Consider the following 17,680-nt stretch of genomic DNA (forward strand, 5'->3'; position numbering starts at 1 on the left):
CAGATGATTGTAATAATATCTCACGTGCAATAAATTACATTTCCAAATTTAGATCTACGCCAGTAATGTTTTATGGTTTTATCAAGCATCCTCTTTCAAAATGACTGTTTTTAAACGCATTTCCCTACGTATATCTATAATTCGGTGCGCTTCAACGTTTTCAATTGCTTCAACTCTTTACAATTTTCTCTTCAATTTTGAATTTTCCATATAATCTGTTTAATCCGTAGTTGATGTAAAGCCAACTTACAGCTTTAAAAACCATTTATATATATGCATATTACATTCTAACAATTTATTTCATCATTTTTCCCTCAAAGCTTTACGCAATGAGATGGTAAATATATCCGATTGATTAATATAGGCAAACAAAAATTTAAAGTCATTTGTTTTCCCACCATTTTATTCGCGCGACAAAACACAAAACTAACGTCGTCGTCGGCGTATAAAACGAGAAACTCTCAGACCACGTTAACTTTTCTCAAAGTCTGCTGCTTGTTATTTTCACACAGCTCTCGGTAATTAAAGTCAATTATCTATTACCATGTTTTATTGACGCACTATGTATTCGTATGCTCGTATAATCTAAATGGTCTCTTTCAGTTTAAGATGTCCTCACTACAGTCCATAATGGACCCCGATTTCGAATCGGATAAATGTGTTTGCCAAAGGCCTTTAGTCTCCGTTATGTGTCGTAACTGTGGATATAGGCTCAGTAATTGCCGGAAGAGAATTAAATGTTCAGAACATCCTAACGTATGAAACTTTTAACACTATGAAAGTAATTCCAATTATAATATCATATTTACTTGATTCTTCCATCAGGTTAGCTACATTCAAGATTTGACTGAATGCCCACAGTGCCACAATTCAAATGATTATCTGCATGAGTATGATTCCTCCAAGAGTTTTCACGCCAGGCTCCATACTAAGCAACAGACTAAAACCAGGAGTTATTGACTTTATTCAATGTTATTTTTCAAGCAACAGACCATCCCCACACTTGTTCAGGCCCCCAATTCCTTATTTGTCATCTCTTGCTACTGTTTAATCTAGATGAAATTTAAAATTACTTTTCATTGCTTGTTAATCAGGTAGACAACCAGTCTTTCATTTGAAAGGTATGGTGTTCTATTTAATCCACAAAATTGGTTATATGTTCAATAAAGCATTCAGTCAATATCTACTTATTTTATTATGTCACACTCTTTATTACAAGTTCTTCATTAATTCACAATGCATTAATCCAATGGCTCAAAAGTGTAGTGGGTCTTTCCTTCTTTAATATATTGTGGTGGAGTCTAAAATAATACAAAGCATTTGTGACTGAACAAATAGAACAATTTTACTTCTAGCTTTTACTCTTACCCATGGATGTTTCAGATACCAGTCATTGTATTCAAACAATAGATGAACTGCAAGAAATGCACCCATTATTCCTAGAAAACGGGACAACATATACATTGGAGTATACTGTATTCTTGCATTGCTTAGCCTCTCCTCAACATAGGCATCATACTGGGTATGGATCTGCAAGAACAAATATTTATGTTAAGTTGTCCTATGTTTCCTGATTGTCAAGTGATTCAATAGTTAAACATATAAACAATTAATATTTACAGGCTCGCCATAATTTCTTTTCAGATCAGGCATATCCCAGTTGTACAATGGATCTTTCATATCATTGGAAATCAATGGGAGCTTTGGGTAATCACCATAACCAAGTCCATCATCAGGATATGGTTCATAGTCTTGAGGAAGCATACCATACTTCTTTGCTGCGGCAATTCTTTCAGCATCTGTCTTGGGATATGGACCAGGCTTCCAATCTTTGTTCCAATCTATAAGATTTAGAATGCAATTTTAGATTTAGTATATCAATCTTTCTACTAACCACATAAATTACTATACAGAGAGATGATTAAAAAGGTTGAAATTGTTAAAATGATTAAAAACCATGGTTTGAATCATGAAAACATCACAAAAAAAGTTATGTAGTAATTACTCACATCCAGCTAATCTGACAAACTGTAATCTTGCGACTCCATTATTACGAAGCACAGGATGAAGCAAAGATTTCTTTAAAAGCGCAGCCATATTAGTCGTCGCCAGCAGTTCGCCACAACTCAGAAAATACAATGTAGTCGAGGACGACTACTAAATATTCAGGCCTGTCAAACAGCTGGAGCTGGTGTGAGCTGCTGGGAAGCGCCACTGCGGCAATACCAGTTATGAATACAGAATACTCATCCTACGCGCGGGACTATTATCCAATTTTGTATTGTTCTTTTTATAACTATGTTCTTAAGTAGTAGTTGCTCAAAAATTATTGAAAAATGTTATTAAAAACCAGTAGATGAATAATTTCTGAACTAATCAGCATTTCTCGATAAAAGATAAATAAAAATTTGAAGAAATGTGAACACGGGAGTAGTTGCGGGCGCTTGCAGGACAAAAAGGGTTCATTGAAGGGGTATAAGTAGAAAACATTTATAACAATACAGATCATATGAGAGTCATAGAGTTTGATATTAAGCTTAGCGAAACATCACTGAACGAATACGTTATCCCAATACTTCACGCAAATACGGAGATGGAAGAGAAAATCGAAGCCGTTCTCACGGTTTTATCTGGCGGTATCGAAAATACTGTAATATCGCCAACAGAAGATGACATCAGGGCAGCAAAGAAGAAGGCCAAAAAGGCGAAAAAGAACTTTGATTTGGCTGCTAGGAGAAGGGAAAAGAGGCGAGTAGAGAAACTTAAAAAATCTTTACCGTCTGAACAGCCAACCGCCAGCCCGAGCGAGATCGATGTCAATGGATTGCAGCTGCATCATGGTGATTTCGTTTTACCAAGCGAGCTAGCCTCAGACGTTGAGCCAAGTTAATTACGTGCTGTAGGTGTCAGAGAGTTTGAGGTAAACTGGAAGAAGATGAATCAAAATTGTTTTCTTTATTATTTGATATTTCTAAATAAACGGGTTTGCCCGCTAAACGCAACCAGTTTCTGTTCTTAAATGTTTAAATCTTTACTCGATAACAAACAAAAAAAAACATACTGAAACAAACAAACAGTTAAGAGAATCAAATCACCGTAATTACTGTTTAGTGCTCATTACTGATTTTAAAACTTTAGAGCTGTACGCATCAGACTTACTATGATGGTATAATCGGGTATACTTCTCGATATAATTTTTGCTACGAAATTTTAATCCCCTTTTAACATTTAACAATTTTAAGATTTTGAATACTGTTCCGTCTATTCAATTATTTGCAACATGCGACAGACGTACTTGAACCCTCCATTTGAGACTGTGTAAAGGAAACAATGGAAATCCAAAATGGGCATACTCCAAGCATAGATTGGCGAAATCAAATTTCAATAATGATATCACCATCGGACAGAGTAACATACGACACTTCGGTTTCATGGTCGCCTTGGGTGTCATCCCCTGTACCGACAATGTGAAGGACTGCTGCATGACCTTCATCTTCTTGCTGGAACTCATCGACAGTCGAGGTCAGAATAGCCTCCTTTTCTGGCTCTGAATTTTTCTTCTTTCCGCCTCGACCTTTTCTAGCTACCGCAGGAGCAGCGCTAATAAGTTGATCTCCAGATTGTCCATTTTCTCCAACCACCGCTTGTTGTCTCAAATGAATAGCTCGATGTTTGGACAAATTCGAAGACTGGGTAAATTTCTTGGAGCAAAATTCGCACTCAAAGTTCTTCTCTCCCAAGTGAATGGCACGATGTTTATTCAGATTACCACTGCTGGTGAATGTCCGGTCACAGAAATCACACTGATAGGGACGCTCGCCAGTGTGAACTAGGTAATGCCGGCGAAGATGATGGGTTTTGCGGAAACTTGCTTGGCAAACGTTGCAAGTGTGTGGTTTGATTCCCGAATGAACGAGCTGGTGCGCCTTGAGAGAAGAAGCTTGACAGAACGTTTTCCCGCACGTTTCGCACTGGAAATCTTTGGAAGATGCATTAAGGTGTGTCCTGACGTGCTCTTGAAGGCTCGCGTCCATGGGAAAAGTTTTTCCACAGAGGTTGCACACGTGAGTTTCTTCGCCTTCAACGTTAGTCTTGATAGATTTTTCTTCGTCCGCGTAAACAGTTATGAACTCATTGTTAGCTTCTCCATCAGGATTTTCTTCTGCAACTGAAGATCCGGTGGCCTTGGGCTGCTGAATCTCTTTCTTCTGCTCGTGTTCCTTGGCCACATGGCTTCGGACGTCGCTCTTCGATGCCAGCTCAACACCACAAAAAGGACAGGGATATAGCCGACCTTTGCTTTCTGATGTGTGCGTCAGCATATGTCTCTTCATATTTGCAACTTGCGTAAATGTCTTACCACACTGAGTGCACAAAAACGGTTTATCACCTGTAAATGGAAGGATTCAATAGCCAAACAAAGTTACATTTTAGATTTTCAATGATAGTATTAACCTGTATGAATTCGCCGATGTCGTCTCATAGACGTGTGATCACGGAAACGCTTAGGGCAATATTCACAAGCAAAAGGACGTTCTCCCGTGTGTAACCGCTGGTGGGCAACTAATCCAGTCTTCAGCGAGAAAGTTTTACCTTAATTAAATTATATTTCAATTAAACATCTTGATAAAGCTATGAAGAAAAATATTCTGAGGTTACACACCACATGTATCACACTGAAATGCCTTTTCTTTTGTGTGAATGGTCAAATGTTTTCTCATGTCGGACAGTTGAGAGCATCTGTGCGGACAGTACGGACACATGGCCGGTTTTTCACCCGTATGGGTTCTCATATGTTGACGTAAGTTGGATCGGTCGTAAAAACGTCTTTCGCACAAGTCACACTTGAGGGGCTTCACTCCCTGATGTTTGATGACGTGAAGTCGCAAATAATCACTGCGTAAAAATGTTTTCCCACATGTATCACAGGTGTAGGGCTTGGTCCCATTGTGGATGTTCATATGTCGTACCAAATCATTCTTGTGATGAAAAGACTTTGAGCAGTCTTTACATCCATATTTTCCTTGACGTGTTGTTTCACTGAGTTCAGGATATTCCTGTAAAGAAAATTCGGATTTAGCATTAGTAATTAAGACATTTTATTAAAATTCTAACCTTGTTGAATGCTTCCCAGTCAACATCATCATCTCCATTTTCATCTCCATTGGAGCTCCCTTCAGGTATATCTTCTGCTGCAACAACAGAATTTTCTTCTGCTTCTTCCTCACTTTCCCTTTTAATGTCCCCAGAAATTTCTCTCACCTCAAAAATTACAGGCTCATCGTCACTTTTTACAGCTTCTGTTTTATCATCTCCAATGAAATTGGGATCACTTTTTTTCTTGCCTATTTAAAATACCCATCATAATTAAGGTCTACTACAAGATAGTATGTGCCAAGTTTTATATAAACTAGTGATTTGTCCATTAATAAAGAAAATAAAAATCTAAAAGATTTTATACTTTTCCTCTGTGATCGTCGAACTTGAATGAAAATGGTAGTATTTTCACCATCGTTATTAGATACAGTAATCTCCTCTTCTCTATTCTGTTCATCCATTTTATGTTAAGATTTTTTCACAGATTTATGTTACACTAATTTATGGGATTCTAGATCTGTTTCAGAAAAGTTATAGTCTATGATCAGCTTCATGTGACAACTTTTAGTCACATTCTGGATTCCAGATCTGAAAGAGTGAAATCACAATAACATTCAATAAAAATCAGTTCCATCAATTAAAAAGAAAAAGAACTAACCATGTTATACTGAAGAGAGAACTATATTGTTTAATTGTCGTCTACTCATACAGAGATGCTAAACTTAATAAACCTATGATGGCTAGAGTCTATAAACTTCTTCAATTTCGACATTAACGGTTAACAAGTAACAAAAATACTTTGTGTTTACGAAGGCCAAACAACACGGCTGTTTTTTTATTATTGGAACTTGAGGTTGTCTTACAGCGCCACCTGTACGGATTCCCACACACCAAAGGACTTGCCCGTTGAGTATGGCAAACGCAAGCCGTTCGTGCCACATTTCACGGAAAACCTAAAGGTAAAAGACCGTAAGAGTAAAGTAGTATTAGTAGATTGCTAATGCCAACGCCTAATAACAGCTATGTAATGGTTAAAGTTGTGCTAATGGCAAAGTAAAGCGCACAAGGCACAATACAGAGTTAGTTTGTAATACCAAATATATAATGACATAAACAACAGTGAAAAAAATACATCATAAATTTGTTATCTACAATAGATTACAATGCAGGGTTTAATCATTATTTAGACATAGTAATGCCATTTTTGTTTCAATCTGATTCCGACCCCTCGCTACGCTCGCGAGTTTCCCTCTAGGTCCGACTCCGACCTTGTTTGAATTTTTTTAAATTATTTTTCAAATGTTAATAAATAAAATAATTTTATATTCTTACTTATGGCCTTATGGATTATTATGTTTTATTTCCCACGAGTAAAAAAAATAACAAAGATGAATTCAAAGCTTTTTAGAGCAGTTTTTAAAAAAGATTGAAAAAAAACATCATTCGCAATTTAATGTGGTGCCATTAAAGAAGTTTTATTAAGCATTACATTCACGACAATAACATAAATTTTATTTATTAAGTGATGCTATGATATAGAGCAAAATGACTTGATTTTTAGGAATAATAATATAAATAGGTTATATTCTTTTAGCTGTTATTTTAAATTTTAAATTTAATTGCTTTATCATTCTTCTGTTGTTGATGTGCGACTGAGACAATCTTTAATGATTTACTGGACTCTCCTTTTGTTGTAAAAAAAACGGAAATTTTCAATGAGAAAAACGAAAAAAGAAATACTCATGCCAGCCATCAAGAGAAGAAAAACACTTAAAAGGTTTGCTAAATTTAATCTTGGCTTTGCTATCCCTTTGTCGAAATTTCCTTCGCATTTTGGTTTTTTTAAAAAACGTTTTTCCCAATAGTTTTGGAGTCCTAGTGCAGCCATAGTAAGAAATCTTAAAAAATAAAATGTAAAGTATATATGTTTAATTTAATGTTAAAGTTTAATTTTGCTGTAGGTACCCTTGATCGATTTGGGCGAGATATGGGCTACGTTTTTGGACAGCCATTGAGTCCAACGAGGTAACGATTTCTTGTTTCATCAAAGTCACTTCACAATTCCCATACGTCTTAAAGGCCAAATTCAAAACGTATTCAAGGAACGATTTTTGCTATGAATATTATAGAAATGGCAATAATTGAAAAAAGTCCTTAAGTACCAATGTGAAATAGAATTTACATCGACCATAGCGAAACGTCCGGTTAATGCTTTATTAAGAAAAGTTTCAGGTTCCAAATAATCCTTAGATAGGCGATTTTTAGGATTCTCCCGCAAAGAATCCCCTAAAATTTTAAAACCACCCGATGTTGCTTCCTAATAAAAATTGAATTTTTTGAAATAAATCCACTTTTAAGTTTTAACACAATATAAAACAAAAAAATTCGTTTCTTACCAAAATCATTGTTTCAAAGACGGTATCTTTTAAAATGGTTAATTTCAAATCAGCACTGACTGCTAGGTCGTCCAACGATTCAATGAGCGGGTGCAGTTTCGGAATGGTAATAAACGAAGTTAGACATCCACTGTAGAGATAAATAAACACAACGGAAGGCAAACACCAAGCTGCCGCTATTATTCGTACCGCATGACCCAATGGACCAACACTTGGCATTGATCGTCCAGCTAAACGGAAGTAAAGTTGTCCAGTATCATTAATACCTAACCAAAGTCTTCAAATTGCTGCAATTTTTACCTTGCGAACTGATTATTCCAAAGTAGTACATAAAGTTTTCCCAAAACTGAAGATTGGAAATTCCTCCATTATAGTGTTCCGGCATGAACTTGTCAATTAACTTCATAAAAATCCATGTGACAGTTGTTCCCGAGAACATCGAAAAAATAATTAAAGCCCAAACCTGTTTGAAAAACAAAGTATTATAAGAACGAAATTAATTTATAGAATCTTTCAAATAAAAAATTTTTACTCCAGGTTGAAATGGTTTTACTATGGCGGACATAAAATTGTCTTCTTTGGGGGCGGGAATAACGGCACTCATTGGATCTTTGCTGAATGACGTAGTAAAATCAATCACTTTTGAACGAGCATACGTTGTTGTTAGCTGAGTGGCAATGAGATCAACCTCCTATATACCATTAAGAACTTGTGTACAATTATTTTTTTTTTTCCGTAACAAAAAGAGCAAAACGTACCTTCCTGATAGTCATCGCTACCATACCGTTCCAGCTTCCATTTTCAAAAGCCCCGAAATAACCATCGGGAGGTTCCACGTAGTTGAATCTAGAATAATTTGAAACAATAAATTAATCAAATTTCTATGGAGTAAATTGAAAGTGTAATTTACGTGAAGTTATATTTCAGAGTTAACCACAACATCATCTCATGGACGATGCCGTCCGCATGGTCGATAGTACCATTAATATCGTGATAAATGTACATGTATGGATTAAGCTAAATAAAATTAGTGAATAAAAAGTTTTATTAATGGAAAGAAACAAAAGAAATGTTTCATACGTCAGCCGTTGCAACGATCAAATGCTTCCCATTTAAATAATCAATTTTTTCGAAGGAAAACTCTGCTGTGATGATCACTGCAGTTAAAAGGAGAGTCCAAGCCACAAACATTTTTTTAGATCCTACAGTTCTCTCTGTTGCGGACAGACGTATGAGGTGAGATGGTCCTTATATATAGTAGAAGTACACACGCCAGCGAATAGGGTGAGGTATTACCTACGCCCTACGGTACCTTTCCGGGTTAATTGGATTATTTTGACCTGGTCGCCTTTGGGTGTGGCTGATGGTATGACGACAATGCCGAGAGAATCTTTAATAATAAATTATGTCGCATGTTAGAAAATGCCCATACTAAGGTTACTGCAAGGTTGATCCACTATTTAAAAATTCATATAAAACAATCGCTAGCAACGGCGAGGTTCGCTTTTCGTATTAAAGGTTGACGCTTTAACCTGTGGGCTTAATTTATATTTACTGCTTATTACTTGACATTAATTCTAAACAAATTCTGCTTATATTAATGGAGACTAATAACTTGTAAGTTATTTACATCGCGTGTCATCTTACAATAATGTACGAATTGGCATCGAAACGAACAACGAAATAAACTACCTTATTCTTTTTAGCAAAATTCCATGTAATGTTATTACCTTTAAATCACGACGTATGCCCAAGATGCTTGTGGATAGGCACGAAAAGTTTCTACATCACCATTCGTTTACGGGAGAATTTTAAAAAAGCAAAAAACAAAAAAACAAAAACAAATGAAGTAAATTTGTCTGTACATTACAATCACCTAATTGTATAAACTGCAGGTGTATGCGCGTTCTTTGCTGGTTCGGCCCGGGTTCGGCTTAATTTTAGAGCTGTATTTTTCTTATCCCCTATTCGGCAGGAAACAAATCGTCTCTGATAATAATTTGATTTGAAATTTACTGGACTGGTCACTACTTTCTTTTTTTGTCTAAAGCTGTTAAGAAAAATGGGATAACATACTAATGTTACTTCATTCTTTGAGAAAGCTTTTGGGATGGCAAGAATAGGACCTTTGAGGCTGGAATAGGGGCTGAGCTGATTAATTGCCGGAAGAGCATTTTACCGTTTGACTTCTCAACAGGTCTACACTCTACCTACAGTATAAAAGCTCAAGTCAACGGATATTTCATACCACTGCTGTTGCGGCAACCTAAACGAGAAGAACTGTCTTTAAAATGGAGATTAAATGGGTAACTTTCTTTAAAAATCGAAGAATTATCTGAAAATTTTAATATAGTATGTATATATATTTTTTATTTAGATCATTTTCATTGCATTTATTGCATTGATTTCACCCCAATCAGAAGCTATGGCGCTGCTACCCACTATCTCTGGCGAAACTGGTGAACCCAAAACGGCATCGAAAGGTGTTTATAACGAACGCGAGGGTTATACCAATAATGGCGCATTTGTAAACAACGGAGGTGTTTCAAACAATGGACAAGGAGTACCAGCAGTAGGGTATTACTGCATGCCCTTTTATGCTAACGGTAGGATGCCTATCGAATTTTTTTTTAATATTAACAAATTAAAATTAATTACTTGTTGTTGAAGGAGTTAATGTTGGCGGAGGTTTCGTTAATATCGGAGGTTCATCTGGAAGCGGGGCTGGTACTTATGCTGGAGCAGGCCAAGCCGAAATCAACGTAGGTTACCTTGGAGGCAATCAGCCGGAGACCAACGCAAACGGAGTCAACGTTGGCGCAATTTCTTCTGGATTCGGTACAGGTTACGGAGGAGGCGGTTTTTCTGGACCAGGAACTAGTTACTTTGGAGTGAGCTCGTCAGGTGGAAATAACGCTGCTGCAATTGCATCTGGAATTGGCGCAGGTTACGGCACAGGAAGTTTGCCAGGAATCGGTTCAACTGTCAATATAGGCGGAAGTTCTCTAGGAACTGGAACTGGATACCTTGGAAGTAACCAAGGTTACGGAGGAGCATCTTCTGGAGCTGGTACAGTTAATGTTGGCGGATCGTCAAGTGGATCGTCAGGATCATTCGGAGTAGGGTTGCCTAACTTTGGCGGAAGTTCTTTTGGAGCGGGGTTCGGTGGAAGCAATTTGGGCTACGGTGGAAGTACTAACTCAGGTTACGGAGGACCATCTTCGGGAGCTGGTACAGTTAATGTTGGCGGATCGTCAGGTGGCTCCGCTGCACATTCAAGTGGATCGCCAGGAGAAGGATCAGTTAATATAGGCGGAAGTTCTTCTGGAACTGGTCACGCTGGGAATAACTTGGGTTACGGAGGGGCATTGTCCGGTGTTGGTACAGTTAATGTCGGCGCATCATCAAACGGTGGTTCCGCTCCATTGGCAAGTGGATTGCCCGTAGGAGTAGGAGCAGTTAACATTGGCGGAGGCTCTTTTGGGGCTGGTTATGGTGGAAGCAATTTGGGCTACGGTGGAAGTACTAACTCAGGTTACGGAGGACCGTCGTTCGGTGTTGGTGCAGTTAATGTTGGTGGATCATCAAATGGTGGATCTGCTGCATTGTCAAGTGGAGCTTCAGGATCCCCAGGTTTCGGGTCGTCATCGGCGTCATCGGCGTCATCGGCAGCATCATCAGCAGCATCATCAGCAGCATCATCAGCAGCATCATCAGCAGCATCATCATCATCATCAGGAAATTTTCCAGGCAACGTTGCTGCCAGTTCATCGAGTGCAAGCGCAGTTAACGTTGGAGGTATTACGCCAGGGACCAATTTCGCACCTGGAGAAAACGGCCATATCGGCGGCCACTAACAACCAACTCAAGCCCGGATCTCACACTCGGAAGCATCTGAATTAGAAATATCAAATACAATGACATAATCGAAACCATTAGTTGGAGAATTTCGTAATCTTTTACTACAATTTGAAGGATTATTTCCACTAAATTTTGTTTCGTCTTGTTCATCGTATAACTTTGTGTCAATACAATCTAATTCATTGGGACTTTGCTATCTTGGATAAAAGTTCATTATTTTTTTATAACTTAAACGCTATTGAAGAAAGGAATAATTTTTCCCATGAAAGTGACCCCCTTAAAAAAAGAATACTCCCCTAGTATAAAGTTCAGCATTAGTTTGAAAACTTATCATCCCTGACCTTCTTAACTTTAATCATTATAAGAAAGCAACAAATCAGCATTCTACCATCCCACCGCATTTTCCTTGTCGGCCTCTTCTTTAATATTAGCTAGCGTTGCTATCTGTTTACTTTAAAGAAAATAGATAACCTTCTGGTTTACTTAAAACGAAAGCTGAAGAAGTGGCAGTTAGTTAACGTACAATGCATTAGTCGTTGACAAGTTCTTCGTTCATAGTTTCACTCTTGTTAGTTGCTCTTCTTCTGTGTCTATAGGTAAAGCATCATCTTTAAAAGAAAACGTTATCATTTAACACTTAAATGTACCTACTTGATCACAGGACGGCGATGGCGAAAACAAGCGTGTCTCTTTTATTCGCTGTTTTCTACGTGGCAACTAGAATTTGTCAAATAAGATCAGACGAGAGCGGGGACGGTGATCTGATTGCAAATGCTACAACCTCGTTGACAAGTAATTTGACGAGCGAATCAAACAACGATTCTTCTCCAATTGACGAGGATTTCCCTGGTATTTTTATCATCAGCAACAGCGGAGGCTTCAGTCAGATAGGCGGTACTTCCCTTGCTTCCGGTGTTGCGAACGGACCGGGAAACGGCATTAGTGGTGGTGGGACTGTGCAAGTAACGAACACCAACAACTTGGGCGAACATTTCAATAACGGCGAAGGCGGTGTCAAATGGAATCTCAATTGCGACTTTCCAGGGAATAATATTGGTCAAATAGAAAGTAGTGGAGAAGAATGCGGAGGAATCTGCGTTGCCAATTTAGAGTGCACTCACTTTAGTCGCCCTGACAATGGCGCCTGTTATATGAAAAAGGCGACATTAACAACATCTCCAACAAACATCAACGGAGGGATGTGCGGTTTCGTCCCATGGAGAACGGAATATTTCGACGGTATCGTAACAACTGTTGATTTCACAAGTCTACTTGTTTTCTATTAACATTTCTTTGCTGTACAAGGGAGGAAAAATTGGAATGACGGCGAGGGTGGTGTGAAATGGCTCCGGAACTGTGATTTTCCAGGTCACGATATTGGACGCCAAGCAGTTTCGGGAGAAGAATGTGGAAGCGCCTGTAAGGCCAATCCAGAATGTACCCACTTTCACCATCCCGATGACGACGGCTACTGTTACTTGAAAAAGGCATCTTTAACGACTCGACGAAAACCCATCAAAGGTGGGATGTGTGGCATCGTACCCTGGCGATTGTAAATTCAATTTCGCTTTAACAAACTAAACATGACTATCTCCGCACGCTATGCTTTGCAAAAAAATTATTAAATCGCTTCATTACACATTCTTCCTAGCGGGATGACAAATTATCGCTGTTTTGTTTTTCCCCGTCAGTTTTAGAAACTTTAGCAAAGACCCAACCTTTCGCTAAACTATACAAGAAGAAATATAAAATCCAAATTTTAAAAACCAAAAGCGTTCAATCACAAAATGCTCCAATGACCTCACAAGTAACTGACCTTTTGGCCATTGATCTCTGTCTGTGTTATCAACAGATAAACGACGCCCTCTTAAGCACTACACCCTTTCTTATCATATCTTGTGTTAGATTTACCTTTTTAATTTAGAAGAGACAATATCACTTGCGCAGTTTCTCAGTGGATGTTAGTCGTAGTCTTCTCGGTGAGTTGATCAGAAGGTTGCGTGAATCACTTCAAATTTTCAGCCTCAGTTTTTACCACAAGTACTACAGATAAATAAATAAATAAGTTTAGTAAATTAATCATAACTTATTTTATGTAAAAGATTACCATAGAAAAACTGCAATTCTGAAGATGATATTTATATTCATCATCAATGTTATATTTGTTGTGCCAGCGCTGATTTCTGGTTGTGCTGCCGGAAAGATGAATTACAGGAAAGAAGACCTGGTGACAATGGCAGAATCAAATGGAAACTTATCCCCTGCTTTAGATGTAATAATCAATAACGGAGGATTTAGTCAGATTGGTGGTACATCTTACGGTGGGGGAGTATCAAACGGGCAAGGAAATAGTAACAGCGGCGGAGGGACTGTCGATTTTGGCCCAGAAACTGCAGCTTACTATGAAAGTACTGTCAAAGTCTTTCCAAACTGTGATTTTCCTGCGAATGACATCAGCAACCAAACAAGTTTTGAAAAGGATTGCAGCAGCATCTGTTTCGCTAATTTCCAATGCAACGCGTTCAGTTGGCGCGATGGAAACTGTCACTTGAAAATTATCCCATCACCAAATCTTCGTCAACCGGCGAATGGCGGCATTTGCGGATTCCTCCCCTGGAAATTTTAATTTTGAAACATTTAAATGTTAGTGGCATAAGATATTGTTGTACTCCATTTAGCACTGGTATGCGACCTAATGTACTTTTTGTGGTTCATCGAATACTTTGCGATGGACCTCGAGTGGCTTTCCCCTTGTATGATTGCACCCTCAACCTAATGGAATAAAATCCTAATAAATTACAACAACCTCATTTTACTTATTTTGAAACGCCAACGGATTCAGCCGACAAGGAAGAAAATAAAAGGCAATTTGACAGAGGCCGCTCCGCAAAATGAAATGGTTTTTTGACCCCGAGTTCGTTGACTGAGAAGATGTAACAAAAGAAAGCTAAAAACAGATAACGAATAACATGTTACGGAAGGTCGGAAAAGCTGGTCAATGACCCAAAAGACTATTCGCAGCTTGACCATCTGTTGCAGCCCTGTAAAAAGTTACCTGACATCCCCCTCCTTTTCGCAGGTAAAAAGATAAATAACCACTGACCCCCTCAACATATTTTTCTTTGAGGAACACTGAGAGCTCTTCTAATAATTCAAACTGTCAACCAAGATTTTAGGTCACGCCTCTATGTATAAGTAATAACATTGAACTGCGAATGAAAATAGTGTTTCCTTGTTTTAACTAAAAAAAGAAAAAAGGCCCCAAGTTCGAGTGTTTTTGTTACCACTGCTACGGCGACATCCCAAAGGAGAAGAAGTGTTTTGCAAAATGGAAATGAAATGGGTATTGATTATTGATTTTCAAAGAATGATTACGGACCATTTAAAAGTATAATCGTTTTTTGTTTTGTTTTGAATAGATCTTTGCAATTGCACTGACTACACTGTTTGCATCCCAGTTAGATGCCAAGGCTCTGCCTAAGAGTTCTCCTTACGTAACTCATTACGTCGTATCCGTTCCTACTTCATCAAAGTTGATTAGTTACGCAGGCGCCGTTAATCCTACGAGCTACAGTTCAAATTCCGGTTTTGCTGGCTACAGTAATGCCGCTGTTGTGGGCGGAGGATTTGGAGGAGACTATTTCGGTAATGCTGGGTTGAATAGTGGCGGAAAATTCGTTAACGAAGAATTCAACAATGGCGGAGGAAAGCATATTGTGGATGGTTGGGTTAGTAATTCTGGCTACAACAGTCATAGTACAACCAGTTTTCAAAACCAAGGATTCTACAACGGTAGAGCGTTAATTATCATTTAGAAGATTGAAAATGTTAAAAATTACGTTATTTTGTTCTAGGTGGCCTGATGAGTAGCACTTACGGCAGTCGAATCTATGCCGGTCGAGTCTACGGTGGTGATTACGGTGTTCCAGGATATGGTGATCGAGGTTATGGCGAATTTCCAAGGGACAGCTGGATCGAAATTCCAGTTGGTCCTAAATGGTCGCACTTACAGACGTTCAGCCATTACTGAAAAAAAAAATCAGAAAAAAAAAATTGTTTTCTTCCACTTTATTTTCTGTTCTATTATGTCTGATACTATTGGACTTATCTTATATCTGTAATCGATTGGGATAATAAACTTAGTTCTCATTGAAAATGAATTGAAGCCAACATGATTCTACCACTTCTATTATATCTCATAAAAATGATATTCCATACCTAGATAAGGGACTTCATATTAAGGGGATTGTGAAAATATCCTCTTGTTACATTAAAAGTCGCTAGACTTGAGCAAGATAAAACAACATTTAAAGATTTTAGGACAGGCCATTTTTCTGCCATCCAGGAAGAGGGGATTCGTTTTTAACATTGAAATAACCTTGGCAATAAATGGAAATACGAATACAAAAACTACAGAAGAAAAATAAATTTGTGTTCCAAATTCGTTGGGAGGAATGAACTTTCTTCATAACATTTGTGTTGCCGTAGGTCAGTTACAAAAGAAAATCCCTCCCTACCTGCGCAAAAACAGCCAATAGCAGTTGGGTCTTAACCCCCGTAATCTTTAACCGTAACCAAAGTGCCAATAGGTGTGAGTATATAAACTCCAACTGCTCGTCCGATTCAGCATAAACTTGGCTACCTTCTTCAGTCAACAATCATTCAACATGAACAAGTTCGCTTTGGTAAGTTGAAACTTAGTTTTGAAATGAATACGCAAGTCCTGAAATGATTTTAATGCTCTTAAAAATTGCGCTGGCTTAGATCACTTGCCTTTTTGTTATCCTGGGCGCTGTCCTGGCAAGCCCTGCCGTTCGTGAAAGTCGCCATGCGGTTCCTGTAGGGATCGTTGACGGTCTTGTCTTGGTGGACGACGATGCGGTCAGCCAAAGGGTCCTGTCTAGCGATGGCGCAGTCCCAACCATCATAGCCGCACGCAGCACCGGAGCCGTCCCGTTCGATCAAGAAACAGAGCAACAGCGTCTATCCATTAGTTTAGGAGGTCCAGGATATGGCGGCTTTTACGGCGGTCGTCCTGGATACGGAAGACCTTGGGGTCCTGGATACGGAAGACCATGGGGACCTTATGGCAGGCCTTGGGGTCCATACAGACCTTATCGTCCATGGGGTCCTTACTAAACTTCGCACTTCCGGTAGCATCAGCAAAAACATCGCTGGTTTGCAACGCAAAATCGCAATTTCACATAACAGGACACTGCAGCCATTTCAACGATATTCTTCACTCATGCTTTTGAAATCGAACCTGTTTTATGCAAAAACACTGGAGCGAAAAACAATAAATCATTAAAACCCAAATCCAAACGCGTTCTTTTGGAAATTCATTAAATAAAAAATTAACAGTACATGGCCGCTTCTCCAATTGTTGAACATAATTTTCTTATTGCTAGTAGACTATTAAGGCGAAATCACAGAACTATTACTACCCATCTAAATATACAAAATCGTGGCAAATCAAAGCAGGCTACTTCGGAACTCCATGAAACACAATTCTGATACATAATAAGTGTTGATTTTTTACTAAAATAAAAAAAGAATGACGAAAAAATTCAAATAATGATGAAATAAATTATTGAAACAAGTCCAAAAGTAAAGCTATTGGACGGAAAATGCTGATATGTTTACTACAATTTAATGTTAATCGTTAAAATAAAATAAAAAAGAATGATAAATCATTTAAATAATGATACAGTAAATTATTGAAACGGACTAGTTCCTAACGTAAAGCTAGCCAACCAAGCCCGCCATAACCTTAAATTAAGTAAACGAATATAAAAGAAAAAATATCAGGAGAGAAATAAATTTTAACCTGCATTCGTTCTCATTTAAATCTTTCTGTATGAGGCATCACCAGGAAAGTAGGCTAGCAACCCTCATTTTCTGTTAAAATCGGAAGATTTTTCAGCTACAGCTGATCAGAAAGATAGAATATGATGGCGATGACCGCATCACTTTTACATAACCTTGGCCAAAATATAGCGTAACTCTACCTGAAATATACGGAAGAGAAAGCGTAACTTTTAGAAAGTTACCTGTAAACGGGGGGAATGAACTTTTCTGCGCCTATGTTGATGTAGGTCTCGACCCTGAAAACCTCGAACCTACCTGCAAAAAGAGAACAACCAATAGAACTTCAGTAGAACGGCTTTAAATCTCTTCCCTATTTGTGCAATCGATTAGTAACAGAGCTGCCGTCAGGCGCTTGGGTATATAAACTTCGACACATGGCCAGAATTAGCATCGTCAAGACAACTTTCAACGGATCATCATGAAAACACACGTTCTGGTAACATACAATCTCTTTACTG

At 38.3% G+C, this 17,680-nt stretch overlaps 4 protein-coding genes and 3 long non-coding RNA genes across 11 annotated transcripts; 3 read left to right on the plus strand and 4 right to left on the minus strand.

Annotated features, from left to right (window-relative positions):
• The first annotated feature begins 361 nt into the window (after positions 1-361).
• Positions 362-1,186, plus strand: LOC124194231. The gene is made up of 3 exons (XR_006874686.1): positions 362-518; positions 604-756; positions 826-1,186. It is a non-coding gene; the product is annotated as an uncharacterized LOC124194231 (long non-coding RNA).
• LOC124194230 (NADH dehydrogenase [ubiquinone] 1 beta subcomplex subunit 8, mitochondrial-like) lies at positions 1,177-2,232 on the minus strand. Its single transcript, XM_046588317.1, has 4 exons — positions 2,010-2,232; positions 1,621-1,841; positions 1,369-1,530; positions 1,177-1,301 (listed from the first exon to the last, which is right to left on the minus strand). The coding sequence occupies exons 1-4, from the start codon at positions 2,095-2,097 to the stop codon at positions 1,242-1,244; spliced, it is 531 nt and encodes a 176-aa protein (XP_046444273.1). The 5' UTR covers positions 2,098-2,232; the 3' UTR covers positions 1,177-1,241.
• Positions 2,233-2,264: 32 nt separating this feature from the next.
• LOC124194227 (zinc finger protein 2-like) lies at positions 2,265-5,953 on the minus strand. Of its 3 annotated transcripts, XR_006874685.1 has the most exons (8): positions 5,756-5,953; positions 5,462-5,685; positions 5,116-5,345; positions 4,664-5,057; positions 4,456-4,593; positions 3,296-4,390; positions 2,778-2,925; positions 2,320-2,648 (listed from the first exon to the last, which is right to left on the minus strand). XR_006874685.1 is itself a non-coding variant. In XM_046588313.1 (6 exons), exons 2-6 carry the CDS (start codon positions 5,556-5,558, stop codon positions 3,375-3,377), a joined length of 1,875 nt encoding a protein of 624 aa, XP_046444269.1. In that variant the 5' UTR covers positions 5,559-5,685; positions 5,756-5,953; the 3' UTR covers positions 3,244-3,374. The 3 variants fall into 3 exon arrangements, 1 of the variants encoding a protein (XP_046444269.1); XR_006874684.1 differs by having other exon boundaries at positions 2,265-2,925; XM_046588313.1 differs by lacking the exons at positions 2,320-2,648; positions 2,778-2,925 and having other exon boundaries at positions 3,244-4,390.
• A 639-nt stretch (positions 5,954-6,592) lies between these two features.
• LOC124194234 (glutamate receptor ionotropic, kainate 1-like) lies at positions 6,593-10,239 on the minus strand. Of its 3 annotated transcripts, XM_046588320.1 has the most exons (11): positions 10,152-10,239; positions 9,224-9,275; positions 8,574-8,883; positions 8,404-8,510; positions 8,252-8,339; positions 8,026-8,184; positions 7,794-7,956; positions 7,494-7,723; positions 7,280-7,414; positions 7,063-7,211; positions 6,593-6,995 (listed from the first exon to the last, which is right to left on the minus strand). In XM_046588320.1, exons 3-11 carry the CDS (start codon positions 8,682-8,684, stop codon positions 6,770-6,772), a joined length of 1,368 nt encoding a protein of 455 aa, XP_046444276.1. In that variant the 5' UTR covers positions 8,685-8,883; positions 9,224-9,275; positions 10,152-10,239; the 3' UTR covers positions 6,593-6,769. The 3 variants fall into 3 exon arrangements, with proteins under 3 accessions (XP_046444276.1, XP_046444277.1, XP_046444275.1); XM_046588321.1 differs by lacking the exon at positions 8,574-8,883; XM_046588319.1 differs by lacking the exon at positions 10,152-10,239 and having other exon boundaries at positions 8,574-9,574.
• On the plus strand, positions 9,663-11,350 carry LOC124194232 (glycine-rich cell wall structural protein-like). Its single transcript, XM_046588318.1, has 3 exons — positions 9,663-9,799; positions 9,871-10,099; positions 10,164-11,350. The coding sequence occupies exons 1-3, from the start codon at positions 9,785-9,787 to the stop codon at positions 11,348-11,350; spliced, it is 1,431 nt and encodes a 476-aa protein (XP_046444274.1). The 5' UTR covers positions 9,663-9,784.
• Positions 11,351-13,314: 1,964 nt separating this feature from the next.
• Positions 13,315-14,159, plus strand: LOC124194236. The gene is made up of 2 exons (XR_006874688.1): positions 13,315-13,394; positions 13,457-14,159. It is a non-coding gene; the product is annotated as an uncharacterized LOC124194236 (long non-coding RNA).
• Positions 14,160-16,133: 1,974 nt separating this feature from the next.
• Positions 16,134-17,664, minus strand: LOC124194235. The gene is made up of 3 exons (XR_006874687.1): positions 17,363-17,664; positions 17,182-17,283; positions 16,134-16,635 (listed from the first exon to the last, which is right to left on the minus strand). It is a non-coding gene; the product is annotated as an uncharacterized LOC124194235 (long non-coding RNA).
• Between the last annotated feature and the right edge of the window lie 16 nt (positions 17,665-17,680).

Source organism: Daphnia pulex, chromosome 5, assembly GCF_021134715.1.
Source record: "Daphnia pulex isolate KAP4 chromosome 5, ASM2113471v1".
Lineage (NCBI taxonomy): Eukaryota > Metazoa > Arthropoda > Branchiopoda > Diplostraca > Daphniidae > Daphnia > Daphnia pulex.

What these genes read in the sequence shown, in the direction of transcription:
- LOC124194230 (XM_046588317.1), bottom strand. Translation starts at nt 2,097, where the DNA reads ATGGCTGCGCTTTTAAAGAAATCTTTGCTTCATCCTGTGCTTCGTAAT. An exon ending in GTTTGTCAGATTAGCTGGAT is followed by an intron (nt 1,842 to 2,009) that starts GTGAGTAATTAC and finishes TAAATCTTATAG; the next exon opens with ATTGGAACAAAGATTGGAAG. An exon ending in AAAGAAATTATGGCGAGCCT is followed by an intron (nt 1,531 to 1,620) that starts GTAAATATTAAT and finishes TTGTTCTTGCAG; the next exon opens with ATCCATACCCAGTATGATGC.
- LOC124194227 (XM_046588313.1), bottom strand. Translation starts at nt 5,558, where the DNA reads ATGGATGAACAGAATAGAGAAGAGGAGATTACTGTATCTAATAACGAT. An exon ending in TCGACGATCACAGAGGAAAA is followed by an intron (nt 5,346 to 5,461) that starts GTATAAAATCTT and finishes TATTTTAAATAG; the next exon opens with GCAAGAAAAAAAGTGATCCC. An exon ending in ACTGGGAAGCATTCAACAAG is followed by an intron (nt 5,058 to 5,115) that starts GTTAGAATTTTA and finishes TTTTCTTTACAG; the next exon opens with GAATATCCTGAACTCAGTGA.
- LOC124194234 (XM_046588320.1), bottom strand. Translation starts at nt 8,684, where the DNA reads ATGTTTGTGGCTTGGACTCTCCTTTTAACTGCAGTGATCATCACAGCA. An exon ending in ACTCTGAAATATAACTTCAC is followed by an intron (nt 8,340 to 8,403) that starts GTAAATTACACT and finishes AAATTATTCTAG; the next exon opens with ATTCAACTACGTGGAACCTC. An exon ending in TCTTTGAAACAATGATTTTG is followed by an intron (nt 7,415 to 7,493) that starts GTAAGAAACGAA and finishes AATTTTTATTAG; the next exon opens with GAAGCAACATCGGGTGGTTT.
- LOC124194232 (XM_046588318.1), top strand. An exon ending in CATGCCCTTTTATGCTAACG is followed by an intron (nt 10,100 to 10,163) that starts GTAGGATGCCTA and finishes TTGTTGTTGAAG; the next exon opens with GAGTTAATGTTGGCGGAGGT.